Genomic DNA, 21,194 nt, shown 5'->3' with positions numbered 1-21,194 from the left:
AACTCCAAGTCATAGGTGCTGTAATTCAGCCTAGAACCACTCAATTTCTCGCTGAAGTATGCTATTGGCTTCCCCCCTGACTTAACACAGCTCCAACACCAATTTTAGAAGCGTCACAAGAAAGTTCAAACAACTGGGAGAAGTCAGGCAACACAAGTAACGGTGCAGAACTCAGTCGTTGCTTAATATCTTCAAAGGCAATGTCGGCATCTTGATTCCAAGAAAACTTGCCTCCTTTCATACACTCTAGTACCGGAGCCATGATGGCGCTGAAATGAGAAATAAACCTTCGATAAAAAGAAGCGAAACCATGAAAGCTCCTGATATCGTGGATAGTACGTGGTTTGGGCAAATTCTTCACTGCTTCAATTTTCTGATTGTCTACAGAAATGCCATCTTCCATTCCTTTGTGATAGAAACTTTTAAGGAGTGTTTGTCCTTACTTTCTCTCACCATCTATCATGGAGGACACAATCACACATGTTGTACCAACAAAAGATATTGTACCAACAAAAAACAATGATGGCAGCTTAGGGACTGGTACTGATACCTCAAGCCCATTTTTTATCCATCATTCAGACCACCCTGGTCTCACGCTTGTTTCAAAGCCTTTGAACGGAGAAAACTACGGTACCTGGAGTCAATCTTTGCGCATAGCTCTCAGCGCTAAAAATAAAAGTGGTTTTATTGATGGCACTCTTGAACATCCTTCCTCACAGACTGATCTAGCATAATTCTCCCTTTGGAAATGCTGCAATGATATGATTTTTGACAGGACTGCCCCCGGATTTCATCCTGAAATCTGGAGAGGTCCTGCGGGAATCCAAAATCAAGGAAAATCCTACCGAAAATTTGGTAGAACCTTCCCTGAAAATGGACTAACCCATAATTTCAAACCTGTTAAAAAGCACTTTTATACAGCAACCACCTCTACCGCAACCAAATAGGGTCTCAGACCCAACAATCTCACAGAAATCCAACTTAAAATTTGCAGAGTGGTTATCAGAGCTGCTATTCTATTATAAGGAATTTTTACAAAAAATTAAATGGCGCCTACAGGGTCCGACTAAGGAGATGATTGCAACTGCCTCGACGTGATTGGCTCGACCTCCACCAAATCTACTATCTGGGGGACAATTTAAGACAAACAAGAAAACGGTGAGATAGGCTCAGTGAGTGGACAGTAAAATGGAGACGAAAATCAAAGATTAAATATCTTTTCAGAAAAACCCTTTTACACACGTTTAACTCTAAAACCTTAGAATGTCCTTTGAAATCCCCCAGTTTTTAAAACCATTTTTCAGTAAAATAATAGAATCTAGAGCTGAAAATCAAACTTCGAAAATCCAAGTTCTCAAACTGAAATCGATATTGTCAATTTATAAATAAATAACTTGATCTGAAAACTTTCTTTTCAAACATTCTCAACATATTAAAAATCAATAAACTATTCAACTGAAACCGTCTTACTTAAACCTTTGCTGTCATAAGATCATCACTTAAAATACTTAACAATTGAAAACACACACCAGTCAGTTACCCGTATAATCTGTCATACATGCGCAGAGCCGAGAATCTGTCATACGCATGCAGAGCCATAAATAATCTGTCATACATGCGCAGAGCCGAGAATCTGTCATACGCATGCAGAGCCACAAATTCTGTCTTACGTGCACGCAGAGCGGCCCCCAAAGGGCGAAACATCCCAACACACGGCCCAAAGCCTATATGTGCATCGTGATGGGTCCCAAAGACCTTTTAAATCTGAAACCTGGAGGGTACTGCAAAGGTGGTTTGAAAACCATTTTTTTATATCTCAATGCCACGCAAAATAATTTCTTAAAAATGAAAAGTCCCAATGAGATTCTCACACCTTTTGCTATCAACTCAAGGCTTTCTCAAAACTTTGAAATCAATTTCCTTTCAATAAATTCTTGTATAAATCACTTTTGAAATCGTATATCTCTATCGACTCTTAAAACCACATTTATTCGTCAATCTCGTATGAAAAATCATTTAATAAAACTTAAAGTAAAAACATTAGTCAAACTAACGGAAATGTAAACTTTGAAAATCATAATCACTTATAACAAATTCAACCCCAAAATATTTTACTCAATCCATGCTCAAATAAAACTCGGGATAAGCAAATAAATTCAACCATAAAATAAACAAAATGTTTTTAAAACAAAAGTCCACTCACAGTGATAGCCCTAGCTTCGATCCTCCGCCGGATCGTCACGAACCACGGTCGTCTCGCCAAAAATATGGATGAAATGGGCTGAGATTTGGCCGGAATCCGGCGAGCAGTGGCGGCGGGCTGGGCTTCCTCTGGCCTCGTTCTCGCGCGTGTGGGAGCTGGGCTGACTGGAGGAGGGTCGGGCCGAGCTGATCGGCCGACGGGGGAGATCGCCGGTGGTCGGGGTCGATGGAACAGCCGCCAAAAGTGGCTGGGTTGGCTGGGTTGGCCCCGTGCAGAGGAGAGAGAAGGGAGAGAGAACTCGGGGAGAGAGAAGGCCGGGGGGTGTTCGGCGTCTGGGGGGGGGGGGGAGCTCGCCGGAGCCAGAGGCCAGGTCGGCGAGTGGTGGTCGACGGCGAGCTGGGTGATGGTGGTGGTCGGTTGCTGGGTCGTGGGCGCAAGGGAGGGGTGCGGGAGTGGAGGAAAACGGGAGAGAAAGAGATATATAAAGGAGAGAGAGAGAAGGTTCTAGAGAGAGAGAGAGAAGTCTAGAAAATCTGATTTTTAAACCCCAATTTGTCATTTTACGAAATTGCCCCTCGCTTCAAACGCCCATATCTTCCAATCTGTAACTCGGATCGAAGCGTGCTACGTGTCTATGAACTCGGGGGATCGAAACCTATCTAACGGACCCAAGGTCAAAGTCGAAAACCCATTTATTTTAAAAGTCAACTTTTGGTCAAGCTTAAATTAAAACAAAAATAAATATTTAAATCAAAACCCCTTTTTATTTTCCAAATAAATCTCATAATCTTTAAAATGCAATTCCACACCCTAAAAAAAAATCTCTTAAAAACATAGTTAAATAAAAAAATTAAATTTCTAGTGAAAATTTGGGTCGGGTCGTTACAATTTTATAATGGATCCTTAATTCTGTTGAGCCCGATCTTGCTAACAGTGTTCTTTATGCCGAAACCGCACATGACGTGTGGGAAGACCTCAAAGAACGCTTCTCACAAAGCAACGTCCCTCGTATTTATCAGATCCAAAAGGCAATCGCCTCTCATTCACAAGATCAGATGTCTGTATCTTCTTATTACACAAAGCTTAAGGGCTTTTGGGATGAGCTCTCATCTTACAAGGATTCACCTACTTGTTCATGTGGTGCTATGAAAACCTTGACTGAGCAGCGTGAGAGTGAGAAGCTTATGCAATTTCTCATGGGACTCAATGAATCATATGCAGCAACTAGAGGACAGATTCTTCTTATGCAGCCTCTTCCAACCGTTCGTAAGGCCTATTCTCTAGTTTTGCAAGATGATAAGCAACGACAATTGGGTTCCTCTGTTCTCGATAATACCTCCATGATGGATGCAGTCAAGTTCAGCAAACCAAGCACTCCTGCTCGTCCAAATAATCAGACTCCACTCCATTGTACCTACTGCTATAGAGATTTTCACACCATTGATACATGCCACAAATTGCACGGTTTCCCTCCTAGACATCGATTTTATAAGGGCAACAATAACAAAGAAAACAACAAAGGGAATTTTACAAATCTTGGTATGCATTCTGGTGCTTCAAATCGCAGGAGTACCTCTGCCGTTAATCATGTTCAGTCTTCGACTATGCAAGACATTCAAAGTGTTGCACCCAACCTCACTTCTGAGCAATGCCAACAGATTGCAGCCATGATAAACAAACAAAATCAGCCATCAGACAATGTTTAGTCTTATGCAAACGCAGCAGGTCTGTCTAATCCTATTCTTTCTAGTAACTCTTCTTCTACTCCTAAATGGATCCTCGATAGTGGTGCGACATACCATATAACATCTCATTCCTCTTTTTTATCTAAACCGTCTGTTTCACATCTTCCTCCTGTCAATTTACCTAATGGTGCTACTGCTCCTATAGAGTCAATAGGTTAAATTTCCTTTGACACAAATTTTTCATTAGAAAATGTTCTCTGTGTCCCTTCTTTTGATATCAATCTCATGTCGATAAGTAAACTTACTAAATCTTTGAATTGTTGTGCTCTATTCTTCCCTAATTTTTGTCTTTTGCAGGACTTGGCTACGAGGAAGATGATTGGCAAGGGTGAATAGCGTGGTGGCCTCTATTACATATCTCCTACCTCCTCCAATCCGACCATTCATAATATCACAGCCACCCTAGATTTATGGCATCAGCGTCTCGGGCATCCTTCCCTTGCTCGGCTCAAATTAGTTTCTAAATTAATTCCTTCCATTTCTTTTCCTACTAATAATTTTGATGTTTGCCCATTAGCAAAACAAACAAGATTCCCTTTTCCTTCAAGTTCTTTTGTTTCTAATGAACCATTTACTTTAATACATTGTGATATTTGGGGTCCCCATAAAACTAGTTCTCATTCTGGTGCTCGTTACTTTCTTACTGTTGTGGATGATTACACTAGATGCACTTGGGTTTTTTTAATGCGCCGTAAGTCTGAGACCCAATCTTTGTTAAAACATTTTTTTGCCTTTGTTCACACTCAATTTCAACAATCTGTTCAAACTATTAGAACAGATAATGGTAGTGAATTTCTTTCGCTCCAATATTTTTTTCTTGAACATGGTGTTATCTTCCAGCGTTCTTGTGTTTACACACCCCAACAAAATGGGGTTGTTGAAAGAAAGCATCGCCACATTCTCGAAGTGGCTCGTGCTTTGCGTTTTCAAGCCCACTTACCTTTAATTTTTTGGGCTGAATGTGTTTTAACTACAGTTTATCTCATTAACAGATTACCCACTCCATTGTTGGCAGGACAATCACCCTATCAACTACTCTATAATCGTTCACCCACTTTTGATCATCTGCGGGTATTTGGTTGCCTCTACTATGCTACCACAGTCAATCATATCCAAAAGTTTGATCCACGTGCTCGACGTTGTGCCTTTGTTGGTTATCCTTACGGACAAAAGGGATACGCTTATATGATATGACGACCAAGCAATTTTTCACTAGTCGAAACGTCACTTTTCATGAAACGGTCTTTCCATTTTCATCTCAAGGCTGTGCTTCCAAATCAGATTCAACTGTGCTTCTGCTTCCACTATAAGACACACCAGTCATCCCATCATCCCTTATACCAGCGTATGTTCCTGTTTCTACACAAGCTCCTTCCAGCCCACCATCGGAGCCTGTGTCTCCTTCCACTTCTGTCTCTCTTGCACTGTCGGAGCCGGTGTCCTCCTCTCCACAACTTCCCACACCGTCACCACCACCACCACCACTTCCCACTCGTTTTTCTATGCGCACTCGCCAAGCCCCATTATGGCACCAAGACTATCAAATATCTACTGCCATGCTGCACACTCAGGTTCTATTGTCTGACTCGGAGCTACTTCCTGTTAAAGGTACGCGTTATCCTTTGTGTAATTATGTTTCTTATTCCTGTTTATCACCTTCGCATCGTTCTTTCCTAGCTGCCATTTCAGGACATACAGAACCTGCTACTTTTGCACAAGCCGAATAGGATCCCCAATGGCAACAAGCTATGGCTCTTGAACTCGAGGCTTTGGAGAACAATAACACCTGGACTCTTGTTCCCTTACCTGCTGATCAATGACCCATTGTGTGCAAATGGGTCTACAAAATTAAATACCACGCTGATGGGACTATCGAGCACTACAAGGCTCGACTTGTGGCCAAGGGTTATACCCAAATCGAAGGGGTCGATTACACTGAAACTTTTTCACCCACGGCCAAGCTTACCACCGTTCGTTGTCTTCTCGCCGTTGCTGCCTCTCGCCACTGGTCCCTTCATCAACTTGATGTCCAGAATGCTTTTCTCCACGACGATCTTGAAGAAGAAGTTTATATGGTTCCTCCGCTCGGACTTCATCGACAAGGGGAGAACTTAGTATGTCGGCTCAAAAAATCCTTATATGGGCTTAAACAGGCATCTCAAAATTGGTTCTCCAAATTTTCTAATGCCATTCATATTGCAGGTTTTCAGCAGTCTAAGGCTGATTATTCACTTTTCACAAAGGTTCATGGCAACTCTTTTAATGCAATTCTAATTTATGTAGATGACATCCTCCTCACAGGAAATGACCCAAAGGAAAAAAGATCTCTCAAAGGTTTTCTCCATGAGCATTTTCGTATTAAGGATCTCGGTGACCTAAAATACTTTTTGGGAATAGAAGTAGCACGGTCCAAGAAGGGGATTTTGATTTCCCAACGCAAATATGCCATGGACATTCTTAAAGATGCAGGTCTTACAGGTGCAAGACCAGAAAAATTTCCCATGGAGCAACAATTGAAACTTACACCTACAGATAGAGAAATACGCAATAATCCCACAAGATACAGAAGGCTAGTGGGTAGGCTTATTTACCTTACGGTGACAAGACCGAACATTGTATACGCAGTTCGTACACTGAGCTAGTTCATGCACCAGCCAAGAAAACCTCATCTAGAAGCGGCCTTACATGTCATAAAGTTCATCAAAGGAACACCAAGTCAAGGTCTTTTTTTTCCTGCTACAAATGATCTCACTTTGAAGGCCTATTGCGATTCAGATTGGGCTAGTTGTCCAACTACCAGGAAGTCCATCTCAGGTTATTGTGTTTTTTTAGGCAATTCTTTAATTTCTTGGAAGTCCAAGAAACAACCCAATGTTGCTCGCTCATCAGCAGAAGCTGAATATCGTGCCATGGCGGTAATTTGTCAAGAGCTGACTTGGTTACACTATATTTTGGAGGATTTGAGGGTTGATCACACAAGACCTGCAACATTATTCTGCGACAACCAGGCGACCCTTCACATAGCTGCAAATCCTGTATTTCATGAACGAACAAAACACATAGACATAGATTGTCACATCGTTCGTGAGAAGTTACGAGATGGCTTGATTTCTACATCTTATGTGCCTTCTCATTTACTATTGGCAGACATCTTCACCAAAGAATTGGGAAAGGAAAGATTTGACTCATTGAGTAGCAAGTTAGGACTTCAGAACATTCACTCTCCAACTTGAGGGGGAGTGTTGAGAATCAAGTCTATAATCTTTCCTTTATTATGTATATATTGTATTTATTAGAAGATTTGTATATAGGATTCTTCCCCACTGATTGTGGATCTGTCTTGGTCACCAAGTTTGGTTGTCCTATATATGTACATCTATTGTAATACAGAAAAGTACATAAGATCAAATACCATTTTTATACTTGCAGAACATATTAGAACCTAATCTAGCCAAGAGAGCAGAGCATTATTTCTCAGAGAATATGCGTGTTATCAAAGGTATTATCATTTATGTACAATAATCTAACTTGAAAAGGGCTTGTCATTCTAACTTGTGTTTTGTTCTTTGCTTTATTAACTTCTAGCTACTTAACATAATGTGATTGTTTCAAGAATTAACGCTTGGGCTTCAGGCAGGTTCAAGGATTTTGGAATGCTCATTACATAATCTGGCCTAAGTTCTATTCAAAACTATGAATGAGGTATTATTTATTATCTTTCTTTAAGTGAAATATAAACTAAATTATTTGTGCCTAGATTTTGATATATGAGTATAAATTTCTTGTACCATCCTTTGCATTTGGAACTTGGCCAATGGGGTTTATCTTGTTGCGGCTTGAAAGTGCTGTCAAGTCTCACAGCCTCATGATGATAAATGACCATCAATTGTTTTGTTGTTGTGATTGCTTAAGGTTTGAACCACTGATACAACCGCGTGAGGTCCTTCTAAGGGCTCCTGGTGTAATTGGAGCACGGTTCAGTGGCAGTGGCGGCGCTGGATTTCGAGGATGTTGTGTTGCACTTGTAGACACTGAGCATGTGGCTAAAGCTGCAGCATTTGTCTGGGAAGAGTATTCTAAGCTCCAACCTGACTCCGCAAGTCAGTTAAACCAAGAGACAGCGGCTATGATATGCGAGGCTAGTGATTGTGCCCATGTTATGTGATGACCGTCTACCAATTATTCATTGTAAACTTTTTTGAACCGCATCTTGATTAGATTTAGCAGATATGAATATAGGACATTTATCATTCAAAAGAAAGTTTCTATATGTAGAAGGTGAGAGAGCTGCTTTTTGTATTTTTTCTTTTTCACTTATTACATTAGCATAAACTCACACAAGTGCTTGTAAGTATTTATACTCCAAGTGTCCCACTACTTTGGATTTAGTGGGAGGATTTATCATTTATGTTATGAAATAGCAATAATAACTATTCTTTCAGTTCCAGACAAATGGAAATGACACAACCAAATAAAGAAGTTGGCCTTACATTACACAGTCTACACTGCTTTATTCTCTTTTCTGTTAATTAGCAACTCTTCAGAGCAGCAACTAGTAAGCAGCTCTTCAGAGCAGCTGAAATAGTGTACCTGACCTGTGAGGATTGAAAATGCATCAGGTGCAAGTGTACGATACAGTTCTAAGTATAAGTTGAAACTTGAAACAACTTTGATCAGTTGGCAAATCTACAAAGAAACAGATAAATTAACAGTTGGAACTACTCAATATGATTTAGCCAAATCAAGAGAAAAAAGACCACTCTACTAATGAGAAAATATTGGTAAGAAACGAATTTGGTTCTTTACTCTATTTGCCTGGCGCTGGAGTTTATGTAATCAACCTAACATCCTCTACCAAGAAAAGAGAGAATCAGAACAAGTCAGTATATGATATAATGGATAAGCTTTTCACTCAGGACATAATATGCTTCTGAAAATTCTTGAAATTTACCAATACAAAATATGGTTGGACTACAAGGATTTTCCCTAAACCATCCAAAAATAGTGAACTTGTAGGTCAGAATTTTTGGGACTGATATATGCAGACAAGGCCCATTTGAGTGGGATTTCACTACTAAGAAATACCTCATTAAATATAAGTGGAAAACTGATGTCTATTAGGTTTTCGACCGATAAGGGCAGACGTGATATCTAATGTACCCTTTTTTCAATATCAGTTTTGGGCCGATGTCTATAACAAATTAGACATCCTATTTGTTGAATATCTGATATCGTTGATAAATAAAATATATCGATTTTTCAAATTTCTGCTATCTAAATGAACAGATTCCGATATGTAATATACTTTCAATATCATTATTTTTTCAAAAACTGACATTAAAGGGTATATTAAATATCCGTTTGGTTCTATTTTTCGATATTGTAAACTCATCAAATGTTATATTTGGTAAGTTGTTACATCACTTTTTTTATTAAAACGATATGTAATATTTTTAACACATCGGATTTGTAACTAAAACCGACATATATGTACACATTAGATATCTATTTGTTCGTTGTTTATGATATTATAAGTCTCTTAAACATCATATTTGAGTTATAATGCGATATAAAAATAATATTAGATATCAGTGTTATTTGTTATTTTGATGTATATACATATATAAATATCAGATTTAATAGACATTAGATATCAGTGTTTAACTGATATTATAAATTTTTTTTAATTAAAAAAAATTAAAATAAAATAAGTTGTTAGATATCAATTTTTCCTGCCAAATATTTGATATAAAAGTTCCAACCTGCAATATCCAATTTGTGCAATTTAAATGCTTTCATAAATTTCATCCAACATTCAATTTCAACCCATATTCAAGTTAACAAAAATAAAATGAATTACAAATCCCTCTACAAGTAGGGATCACCCTAATTCATATATAACCCCCAAAGCAACTTCAAAAATATGCACAAATATAAGGCATGACTAGTTCTACATTATGCACACTAGTTAGCTAGCTAGCTAGTTCTAAATTCTGCCTTTTCCTTTACAAAATATTGGAATGGCAACACTCATACCATATCCACAAAATGTACGTCAAAACAGCATACCAACATGTCTAAAAATAATTCTCAGTGACATAGTCTCCCCATTCAACTCAGACTTCACCAATCTGGGCTTAGGTGTAACCAGTCCGCTTGTTCTTCGACTTAGACCACTGAAAACATTAAAGACAAGTGCATGATCAGCCACCAAAAGATATGCAATTATATATTCAAATGATAAAGTTATGCTCTTGCTGCAATCCCAAAACCTATACATGGCTGAGGGCAAATAATACAAGGCTAGTTGCATGCTATCACAGCCGCCTAGACATGCAATTATTCAAAAAAAGAAGACAGCTGATAGCAATCCAAAATCCAAAAGGAAGAGTTGCATGTGATGGTCCAGCAACAAGCTTAAGTACATGTGATGGTCCAGCAAGCTTTAAAGTTCAATTTACTAGATTTACAACAACCAAAACCATATCCTAGCTTCCTACCAATCCAAAACTAGTTTCAAATTTAAAGATTAACAAAACCATATCCTAGTTTCCTATAAATTAAGCTGCATATCCATGAAATAAAAAAAGTCATTGCATGGAGTTGGAAATTCAATATGGCAGGGGGCAGTTCCAAGTTCAACATGCAAAGTTGCAAACATTCATGCAAAGGATAAATATATGCAGGGCAGTTCAAGCCAGGATATCTCTAGTTTTATAAATCCACCAGTGTATACGACGTGGATATGGCGCTGGCATGGTGAAATATATGAGGAAAGATGCAATGCTGAATTTATAAAACCTTTGGGGTAGCCACTTTAACTTCTAGCATTATATTGCCAAGAAAGTGCTCACTTGATGATATCTATAACCACAAAAATGTCAGCTATTAGACATTTGATATACTGATTGCAGACCTTAACATATGTATGTTTGCAGTAACTAGCTGATTACTTTTAAAGTTGACAATCAAACAAATGTAAAGCAACTGATATAACATTTCCAGCATAACTATTTCCAATCATAGCAATAAAACAAAATGATACAAAGAATAAAATGACTAAACTTGGGATTCAGTAGTTCAGTTTGGCAGGCTTCTTGTATAAACAGAACACAAATACAACACTTGCAAAGTAAGATAAACATAATTTTTTTGGCTTACTGCTGCAATTTTATTTTCCTAAAAAAATCTACGTACAGATCAAAGCCTCCTATTTGATCTGTAGATCTACAATCATATTAATGCCCTCCTCTTTGATTTGCAGATCTGTGCATAGCCAAACAGAGAAGGGCAAACTATTTAATATTTATAGCCAACAATATCACAACTACTCCAATTTAGTTTTATTCTCTGAATTAAAGAATTCAATCAATTAGTTGATCATCTTGTGTTCGTTTGATTGACTGTCCTATTTCAATATTCAAATGCCTGGGAGACAATAATATCACAAGTCCATTTTATTGAAACGCTTTCCATCCTGATGATAAAAAATTGGTGTTCCCATTTTAGTTTCTTTCATTTTCAATCCAAAAAAGAAGAAGCATTTGCTAGTCAACTGCCAATTATTACCTTAGTAAAACTGCCATGACAAAAGTAATTGCAAGAATTGTAGTGGTGATGGCTGCAGCAAATGTTGCAGAGGTGTAGTTGATTGCAACATAGTAAAGATTTAAACTCAAGGTGATCCTAAAATTAAATTTATCAGTGTGAATGATTGCAACTAGAACAAAACTAGAGCACGTAATTGAAATGTTGATAACTGAAATTAATTATGGCACAAAACCAAGTTCATAATCATACCCAAATACAGAAACAAGAAAATCTTGCAGAGCAGGGTGTAGGAAAAAGGAACTTCGTTCGACCTGCAAAGTAATTCAGAATAAAAATTAAACAATATTCACTTAAATTGAAGTGGGTTTATGAAACAATATTCACTTAAATATATACCTTTCAAAGAAGAAAGCAAATGGAGCCAAAGCTATGGAGGCAAAAGCTTGGCGATAAACCACAAACACAAAAGGGTTCATTCCTTAGGCAATTGCTGCCTTAGAGAACAAGGCCATACACTATAACAAATATGGGCATCACTCACCATTTTTTTCCTACATCTATTGCTCCATTAGCAACTAAATTGAGTTGGCTAGACCAATTGCCACTATACATGCAGTCACTACAATGCTGATGGTTGTACAAAATGGGGTGGCTATTGGTCTTCAGCACCCCCAAAAATAGTATGGTTGGCTAACTTCATCAAACCTGACATTGATGTAGACAACTAGCAAGCCAACTAATGTGGCAGTCCAATGCTAAATGAATCAAACCATTACTGTTTTGTGGAAGCGTTAGTGGCACAAAGGTCATAAAGCGTTAGTGGCAAACCATTACTAACATTGTTTCCTCATGATGCATGGCACACAGCCTCTCATAAAGATCATAAAGCTATATATCACCCTGCCAATCTAGATTACATCATACATCCCCCCACATTCCCCCTATACAAAAGATCATTTCTAAACCATAGGCATAATGTCAACTACCATAAAAACAGTGAACACTTCTAATGCACAAAAGGTCATTACTATTTTTCCAATCATATACAGGGGACCCATTCTAGTGAATTTACGACAAACCAAAACTAACAAGAGTTGTAACATGTGCTTCATTACCTCCACAGAACACATGATTCATTAAGTTCCTCATTGATCGGCCGCAAAGTGGTATGCCTTTAAACATCCAAAGACACTAACAATCTCCATAAGCTAGAAAAGCAGCATAAAAGGCCTAATCAGTAAAGAGGTTGATGAACATAGGGGAAAAAAATTAAACGAGAAGATGCGATTTTGGTAAGTAAAGAGAAATAAATGCATCATAAACATCATACCATATTACCATTTTCGATGAAAGAGCCTTTGAAATTTCACCAATGAAAATCTGAGCAATAAGGGAAAAATGAAATATGATAGAAGCTCCAGATATCAACAAAGACAAGTAGCACATCATAACATTTTGTTAATGAAAATTGACAACAACAAAAATTTACCCTAACATGCATACCACAAAATTATCATATACAGAGAGAATGTCAAAACCTAAAATAATTAAACACCAACAACACCCAAAAAATTACTTTCTAAGCAATAGATATGAATTATACACATTTTATATAAAACATTTAACCTTGTCATGATTAATCTTCATATGTCTATTAAAAACAAAGAACAAAGATACAAAACAAGGATAAGACTCTAATTTATACCAGCAATGAACAAATACTGTACAAGTAATCACCTTACTTATATATCTTATCTCTGTCTTTAGGCTTGCCTTTATGCTTTATGAGAGCTGAACTTGCACCCTCTATCTTGACCCAACCTGTTGATTAAACACCATATAGCCCATTTAGTAAGGATGAAATTGCACATACCGATGACGATACTTAATTGTAGTCCTTCTTGGGTTTTGAAGCCTTAGTGTTCTTGTTAAAATGAATTCCATTTCAATCTTACCACTACAATTTTCTCCTTTGATGCATTAACAAGAGGGAGGAGAGGGGAAAATTCCATTTGGGTGCAATATGCACATAACTTTTGACACTAGGTGTACATCAAAATAAGAAAAGTCTGATTGTACTTTTTTTTCTTTTATTTAGAGGTTGCATATGAAACTTCTAGTAAAAGAAAATCATATATATTTGATATTCCCCTGCAAATTTAGGGCGTTTAGCGTTTTGATGCTCTGGTGCTCTGCTGGGATCTATAGATGGGTTTTAAAAAGATAAATTTGCAAAACTAAGTTCAGCTTCTACCATATATTATCAATATCAAACAAATTATGGCCTCAAAAATATGTTGGGAGGTACGAAATACCCAAAAAGTGGGGAGCTTTACTTTAGATTCTACTTAATGTATAGTCCTAGTTGATGTTGAAAATGATATATTATTCCTAGCAAAATTATTGTGGACCTGGTCCTGGAAACTGGGAGATTCAGATACCCTGCCATGGGCTTCTCAAAATATAGTATTAAGGAATTCATTCATAGCTATTTAAGATCACATGCAAAAGCATAAACAAACCCTAGAAGATTTCTAATTAAGTAAAAACAATTAAATAAAAAAAATGAAGAAAGAACGAAAATGGGTCAGAGAGTACCTGAGAAAGATTATAATATTTCTTTCGATCTGAGATGTAGAGAGAGAAGTTAGAGAAATTGGGAGTTAGGTTTCCTAAAATTAAAGACAAAATGTTGAATTCAAGAAATCACTTACCTCAGAAATTGGGAGTTAAGGTTTACCTTAGAAATTGGGAGTTAGGGTTTACCTCAGAAATTGATAATGACCAAGAGGATGAATCAGGCAAAGAGGGAGTGAGAGAGTGACAGAAACAGAGAGAACAAAGGGTGCTGGGTGTTTCAAGGGATGAATGAATTGGTTGAGAGTAGGAGGATTGTGGTGGTGGCGATGGTGATCCATGTGGTTGTTGTTGTCGGCGGGATTTGGGAGAACGCTTCAGAGCTCTCCATTCCCTCTCCACATTTCAAAACCCTATTTCAAAAAATAAGAGGAAAAACTTTGAGAAATTCCTCACTAATCAAACTTATTCTGTGAATTGGTAACCAAAACAACAATAAAATAGAGAATACAGAGCAACTAATTGAAAACCTCAGAGAAACTAAAATATTTAAGATAGTATTTCCTTACCTCAAGCAAGCACGATCAACAACCTGCATAAAATAAAAACTAAAATTAACAAATAAATACTACATAGAAAACAAAAAGAAAAAATTGTCAGAAAATAAAAAAATGAGAAATTAAAAAAATCACCAAAAATGGTTGTGGCTCCGATGGTAGAATGGTGGGTCGCTCAATGGCTGGAGAAACTTTAAATGAAAATCAAAGTTTTTATACCAAAAACCCAAAGAGAGAGAGTAGATCTGGGCTATGTAAACGACAGATCAGAGATATTAGATCTGTGAGATTGAAGAGAGATGAATAGGAGGTGAGAAAGAGATTCAGAAGGAAAAAAGGAAAAGATGAGATAGAGAGAAAGAGAGAACCCAGGAGAGATGACTAATCCTTTTGGATTGTGCAACCCAAGACGATGAGGCAGATCGCGCGCAGTTGACCATTGACGCCGACGCCAAGGTCCACCACGCGACGGCGACTTCGACCGTGAGAACGAGAACAAGCTCAAGAGAGAGGACGGTGAGTGTGGTCTCAATCAGTGAGGGTGTGAGTAAAGTCTGAGAGTTGTTTGTGCTTGAGGGGTAAGCATCGAGTGAAGTGTTGGGAATATATATAGTCAAAACATTTAATTTGTCTTCAGATTTTTATTCTAATTTTTTTTAGCTGAAACAAAGATATCAGTTAAGGGTAAAGATATCAGTTTTTACATAAAATTAACTTTTACCAAAAATTTTAGATATCAGATTTTAAAATTTGTCCATATATAAATATGTTTAGACATCAATTTTATAAATTTAAAAACCCAACTGATATTAAAAGCTTTTAAAATATCTATTTCGTTAAAATTGATATCTATATAGTGATATCTAACGGGGTATTTCCTAGTAGTGTTTGCATCATAAGTATATCACCTATATGGTTAGGTAAGTTGACACATTCTTATTGAATTTAGGTCTCGGACTCACATATTGTGAATATACTAAATAACATTCCAAAGAACAAACTATGCCAAGAAGTAGAGGATATCTGAAGAAAATGTTTCAATGTTGCTTACACTTTCAATGCGTCATTCAGTGAAAGGCTCTCTGATGGAACCCAAGCAATATCCCAAGCAGGGGGTATCCTTTTCATTGCCGTCTTAATACCACCTAAAGGATTAATGTCGATCTGCAACCTGCAACCTGCAACAATAGCACCAATTGAAAATTTACAAAGCATATCATATATATATATATATTTTTTTTTTTTTAAAGGAAATTTAAAAATATATTCGAGTGGTTGACTGGTTGTGCATAATTGTTATGCCTCAATATATCTATGAGGATCAGTTACAGGCCAGTCATAACCGAATGCCAACTGTGCATTGCTAGCCAAGAGTGACTGGAAAAAATACGATCCCTTCTGAGTTATGAGCCCTGTCTATCCCAAGTTTTTTTGTTGCAGACTCCGCATCACCCAAGAGGTGCTCTGGCTATATTGAGAATTGGCGTTTGAGTTTTAAAACAAATTTTATCCACAATAAAAAAGGAATAAAGATAATTGCTCAAAGGTTTTGAGAACTACTAAGTCAAAAGAAAGGGGAAAACAAGAAAAATAAAAGAAAACGGATCTCATCCAAGGAATAAAATTTCGGGTTTCGAGGAAATTTCAACGAAAATTTTGAAGATTTTTAAATTTCGACAGAAATTAGACGGAAACGACGGAAATTACTATTAAAATACGGAAATTTTGAATAAAACTTTATCATATGTTTATTTAACATATTATCTACTACATTGATAAAAAACATTGAAGAAACTAAATTATATAGTAGATTTCATATGATATAAGATGAATATAATGCACGCTGGAGGCAAATACTGTTAAATAAAATTAGTATAATAAATAAATGAAATTAGTATATTTTTTATACTTTATAAATCTATAATCTATACGCTAAATCCTAATATTAAACTCTATACACTCTATATACCCTAATACTCTTTATACTCTATAATTTATACACTAACTCTATATACTTTATATTGTTTAAGATATGATATAAGATATTGGAGGCTTTTTAGGATATTTTTAATTATTTTTTTATATAAAAATGTGTTGGATTTAAAAATAACTAAACGAAATCTCAAAACGGTCAAACAAAACCCCAAAATTTTTTTTTTCTTTCTAATTGCCCAAAGGCCCCAAATCCCAATCAATCCTAATTTTTTTTTTTATTTCCTTTTTTATTTCTTTTCATTTCATTATTTTCTTTTATTTTCTTTTATTTCTTTTCTTTTCTCTTTTCTTTCTTTTCTTTTCCTTTCTTTTTTCTTTCTTTCCTTCCTTTCTTTTCTTTCTTCTTTCTTTCCTTGCTGTTCCTGTTTCCTTCCTTTTCCCGTAACTCTCCACCTTCTCCAGTCATCTTCCCTCTCAACTCTCTTTACTTCATTAGTCATCTTCTCTTTCTTTCTCCCTCAGTCAGTCACTCCCTAGTCCCTGCCAGGTTTATCCTTCCTTCTCTTATCTCTTCTCTCTCCTCCCTCTCCCTCCCGGATCTCCCTGCGCGCCGATCTCCTCTCCCCGCACCGATCTCTTCCTCCTCTCTTCTCTCTCCCCGGCGACGACAGGCGACGAGGCCGGCTCTCCTTTTCCTCCCATCTCTCCCTCTGGTCACTGCCTCCTTGGCTCAAGCCGAAAATTTCGCCGATATTTTGAAAATTTCGAAATTTAACACCTTGATCTCATCTACTTAAGCCATTTTTAAAATATATCTTAAGTAGATAAATTAGAGGACTGCTATTTGCACACCCTTTTTTTCTCTTTGCACACCCTTTCTTAAAAAAAAAAAAAAAAACTCAAGGGTTAAGACCATTTGGCCCTCCCCTCACCCACACACCCCATCCATTTTTCTTTTTGCACACCCTTCCTAAACAGAAAAAAAAAAAACACACACACACACCCAAAAATCACACACTCCATCCCCATCTCCCCCCCCCCCCCCGTACACACCCCCTCACCCACACACCCCATCCCCACCTCTCCTCTCTCCGGCACACACCCCACCCCCGTCGACCACCCCAGCCTTGGCCCGACCCACTCTTTCTCCTTCCCTCTTACCCCGCCGACCACCGCACCCCCATCCCCTCATCTTTCTCTCTCCCTGAAACCCAACCCCGGCCCCGGCCACTCTCTCTCTTTCCCTCTCCCTCCTCCAGCCACCACCAGTCACCCCACCGGTCGGAAAACACTCCCAAGATGCCGGCCATCACTCCCCAGAACACCCCTTACCGGCTAGCCACCCACACCCACACCCACAAAAAAATTGCAGCGGGTTCGGCGGACCAGTGCCGAACCCGGTGGTTTCGTTCGGTAGGTACCCACCGAACAATCCTATTCTATTCGGCGGGTACCTGTCGAACGAAACCATCGGGTTCGGCACTGGTCCGCCGAACCCGCTGCAATTTTTTTTTTTTTGGCTGTCTGCTTGGGTGGTGGTGCTGTCTGCTTGGGCAGTGGTGCATGCGGGGAGGAGGGATTGGGAGGTGGCAAGAGGGAAGGGGATGCGGTGGTCGGCGGGGTAAGATGGAAGGAAAGAGAGTGGGTTGTGCATGCAGGGAGGAGGGGGAGGTGGCAAGAGGGAAGGGGGTGCGGTGGTCGGCGGGGTAAGAGGGAAGGAGAGAGAGTGGGGTGGGCCGAATAGAAAGGGTGGGGGTGGGCTTCGACGGTGGGGTGTGTGCCGGAGAGATGGGGATGGAAGGGGTGTGTACCGGGGGGGGGGGAAGATGGGGATGGGGTGTGTACAGGGTGGGAGATGGGGATGGGGTGTGTGGGTGAGGGGAGGGCCAAATGGTCTTTTCCCTTGAGTTTTTTTTTTTTTTTTTTTAAGAAAGGGTGTGCAAAGAGAAGAAAAGGGTGTGCAAATAGCAACCCTCATAAATTATTAACTGCAAACGTGGGGGACCTATGTACGAAAGAAGAAAAAACTTTAGTGCCTAATTTTAAACCCCCTAATCACCTATAAAATTTGCCTAAACCCCTACCCATCTAGAAACTCTTTTAAAACCCCCTATAACTTATAATCCTAAATTACCCTTCTGACGCGCGCTGACATATGCTGACGCATGCTGACATCATTGTAACTGAATTTTGGTGAAACTGTTTTTTTTTTTTTTTTCTGGAATTGAAGTTTTTGCTAAAACTCAATATTTCGCTAAAACTAAAATCAAACACTGAAATTGAATTTCATTACACTAAAACTGATTTTCAAGAATTCAGTTACACAGAAACTGAATTTCAGAAATTCAGTTACACTGAATTGAAGAATTCACTTATTGAAACTGAATTAAGTGATGAAACAATTACACCTTGACTAAAATGCAATTACACCTTAATTAAAAAACAATTACACGTTCACTAAAACAATTACACTTCACTAAAACAGTTACACCTTTACTTGATCAAAAATAACAATTATATCAATTCAGTGTTTCACTATAGACTAAATTCAGTTCAGTCTGAATTCAATTTCAGTGAATTCAGTTTCATTGCATTCATTAAATTCAAATTCAGTTCATTGAATGCACTGAAATTGAATTCAGTGAAATTGAATTTAGTGAAACTGAAACCCTAGACAACGTCGTCCGATCACCTCACACGCGACAAGTACACGACAGTCGCCATTGCCTCGATTTGTTTCTACCTGCAAATTTGATTCATCATATTTGAGAACCATAGTTTCATTCAAAATTCATTTAAAACTCATGTTTTACGAACTGAAACTATTTAATCAATAAATGTAGGCTTAAATTTCCCTATCCAAGAAACTGAATTTTCACACACTAAAAAATGAATAAAATAAGGTTTTAATCGCCACCACTCACGGCGGAGCAGCCGCAGTGGTCGTGAGGTTTGATTTGGGTTTTCTTGTTTCTTCAACAATTGGACCAATCCAAATACATATAATTGAAGAGCACAACGAGGTGAAGAAGATAGGTACCTTACTCGTCAGAAATGGCTGCCAGAAAAGGCAGATCGCCGGCAAAGAAGCCGCGGCCATTGTGGCTTCGATTTGCCGCTGTCGCAAATCGGATGGAGAATCCGAGCACACCATCGTGCTCAGGACGTCGAGAGGAAAAAGGCTTGGGTGGTTTGGCATTCCAACTCCGTCGAAAAAGGTAGATCGCCGGCGGAGAAGCCGCGGCCTTTATGGCTTCGATCTACCGCTGTGGTTGATCGGATGGAGAATCCGAGAACACCATCGTGCTCAGGACGTCGAGAGGAAAAAGGCTTGGGTGGTTTGGCATTCCAACTCTGCCGAAAAAGGCAGATCGCCGGCGAGCACCACCGATCGTAGTCGCGGCGATCTGGGCTGTTTGGGCTTGATTCGGGGCGAGTGATAACAAAGGGAGGAAGAGGAGAGAAAGACGAAGCTGATGGTGGTGGTCTTGCTGGCAACCGTTTCCGGACGACGCCACACGCGCGGGCGATCACCGCGCACGGAGGAGAGAGAACAGAGAAGGTGCGAGAGAGAGAGAGAGAGAGAGGATGAGAGAAATTAAAAAAGAAAACTGATTTTGAATAACAAGGTTATAATAGGAATATTTAAAAAAATGTGGGTCAAGCATAGGTGGATGTTAGTTGACCAGGGGGTTTTGGGAGAGTTTAAGTGACTAATAGAGGGTTTTGAATTAGTTGTAATAAGGGTGGAGGTTTTGAAATAACTAAGCTCTAATTAGTGGGTTTTGAATAGTTTACACAAAAAACTTCATACCTATGTGATACAAATGTCATTATGAAAGTGCAGTAACATGTGATCCACTTTCAGTGTGCATAGATCTTTGCCTCTCTTTTGTATTTACAATTTAACCAGAATTCCCCAACCCCAGCTCCCACACACACTCAGAGAACAAGCTTAAATAATTTTTTAAAATTGCTAACCATAAAAAATAAACAGGGTAGCAATTTGAAAAAAGGTAGCTACACTCAATGCAAATGATCGGAATGCTGTTGAAATGAGAACTTTAAGTCATTTCATATAATTCCCACAAATCATCATGCTAACAGCCACATCACCCTAAGAAACATTAATCAAAAAAGGAAAAGACTATTGTGATCATCCCTGTACTGAAGCAACAATCCCTAGTTAACCAAACCGGGCTGGTGACCCAAGTGCCAGATGTTGGGCATGCTCAATCTGAAAGCATTATTAGCTCTATCATTCATTTTAAAAGACAAAAGGAAAATAACATTTGAAAACTTATACTATTGATACAGTTGAACCATTATTTTTTTTGGGCAAAAATCTTTACTCTGAATCTTTGATCCCTCACTCCATTCTTAGAAACCACCGACTCATACATGTCAAGGATCAAGTTGTTAGCTTTATCACCTATAGCATGAATATCAACCTGAAAGAATATAAAGAACATTTATTTTTTTGTAAGTGCAATTACATTTACAGTAATGTAGAAACGGATTCCAAAGGGATGGGACAACACTTGAAGCCCAAATCTATCTGACTGCAAGGTTAGGTTGAAGAGACTTTCATTATCTGTCACTTGTAAGCCATAATTATGAGGCTCA

At 38.4% G+C, this 21,194-nt stretch overlaps 1 protein-coding gene, 1 long non-coding RNA gene and 1 pseudogene across 10 annotated transcripts; 1 reads left to right on the top strand and 2 right to left on the bottom strand.

The window, feature by feature from the left end:
• Positions 1-461: 461 nt before the first annotated feature.
• Positions 462-8,113, top strand: LOC147292332 (uncharacterized; annotated as a pseudogene).
• A 322-nt stretch (positions 8,114-8,435) lies between these two features.
• Positions 8,436-16,036, bottom strand: LOC147292330 (uncharacterized). The gene is made up of 3 exons (XR_015120183.1): positions 15,963-16,036; positions 15,685-15,811; positions 8,436-8,543 (listed from the first exon to the last, which is right to left on the bottom strand). It is a non-coding gene; the product is annotated as an uncharacterized LOC147292330 (long non-coding RNA).
• Positions 9,950-14,589, bottom strand: LOC147292331 (uncharacterized). 9 transcript variants are annotated; one of them, XM_086233736.1, is made up of 8 exons: positions 14,214-14,589; positions 14,098-14,126; positions 13,242-13,320; positions 12,830-12,879; positions 12,615-12,707; positions 11,749-11,810; positions 11,518-11,634; positions 9,950-10,124 (listed from the first exon to the last, which is right to left on the bottom strand). In XM_086233736.1, the coding sequence occupies exons 5-8, from the start codon at positions 12,627-12,629 to the stop codon at positions 10,004-10,006; spliced, it is 315 nt and encodes a 104-aa protein (XP_086089862.1). In that variant the 5' UTR covers positions 12,630-12,707; positions 12,830-12,879; positions 13,242-13,320; positions 14,098-14,126; positions 14,214-14,589; the 3' UTR covers positions 9,950-10,003. The 9 variants fall into 9 exon arrangements, 8 of the variants coding, with proteins under 8 accessions (XP_086089862.1, XP_086089864.1, XP_086089863.1 ...); XM_086233738.1 differs by having other exon boundaries at positions 13,237-13,320; positions 14,266-14,589; XM_086233737.1 differs by having other exon boundaries at positions 14,266-14,589.
• Positions 16,037-21,194: the final 5,158 nt, after the last annotated feature.

The sequence above is a fragment of the Dryas octopetala genome, chromosome 2 (genome assembly GCF_963921425.1).
Source record: "Dryas octopetala chromosome 2, drDryOcto1.1, whole genome shotgun sequence".
Lineage (NCBI taxonomy): Eukaryota > Viridiplantae > Streptophyta > Magnoliopsida > Rosales > Rosaceae > Dryas > Dryas octopetala.
This window is presented reverse-complemented; position numbering and strand designations above follow the sequence as displayed.

What these genes read in the sequence shown, in the direction of transcription:
- LOC147292331 (XM_086233733.1), bottom strand. An exon ending in TTTCTTGTTTCTGTATTTGG is followed by an intron (nt 11,635 to 11,748) that starts GTATGATTATGA and finishes ATTTAATTTTAG; the next exon opens with GATCACCTTGAGTTTAAATC. An exon ending in GTCATGGCAGTTTTACTAAG is followed by an intron (nt 10,125 to 11,517) that starts GTAATAATTGGC and finishes TAATGTTTTCAG; the next exon opens with TGGTCTAAGTCGAAGAACAA.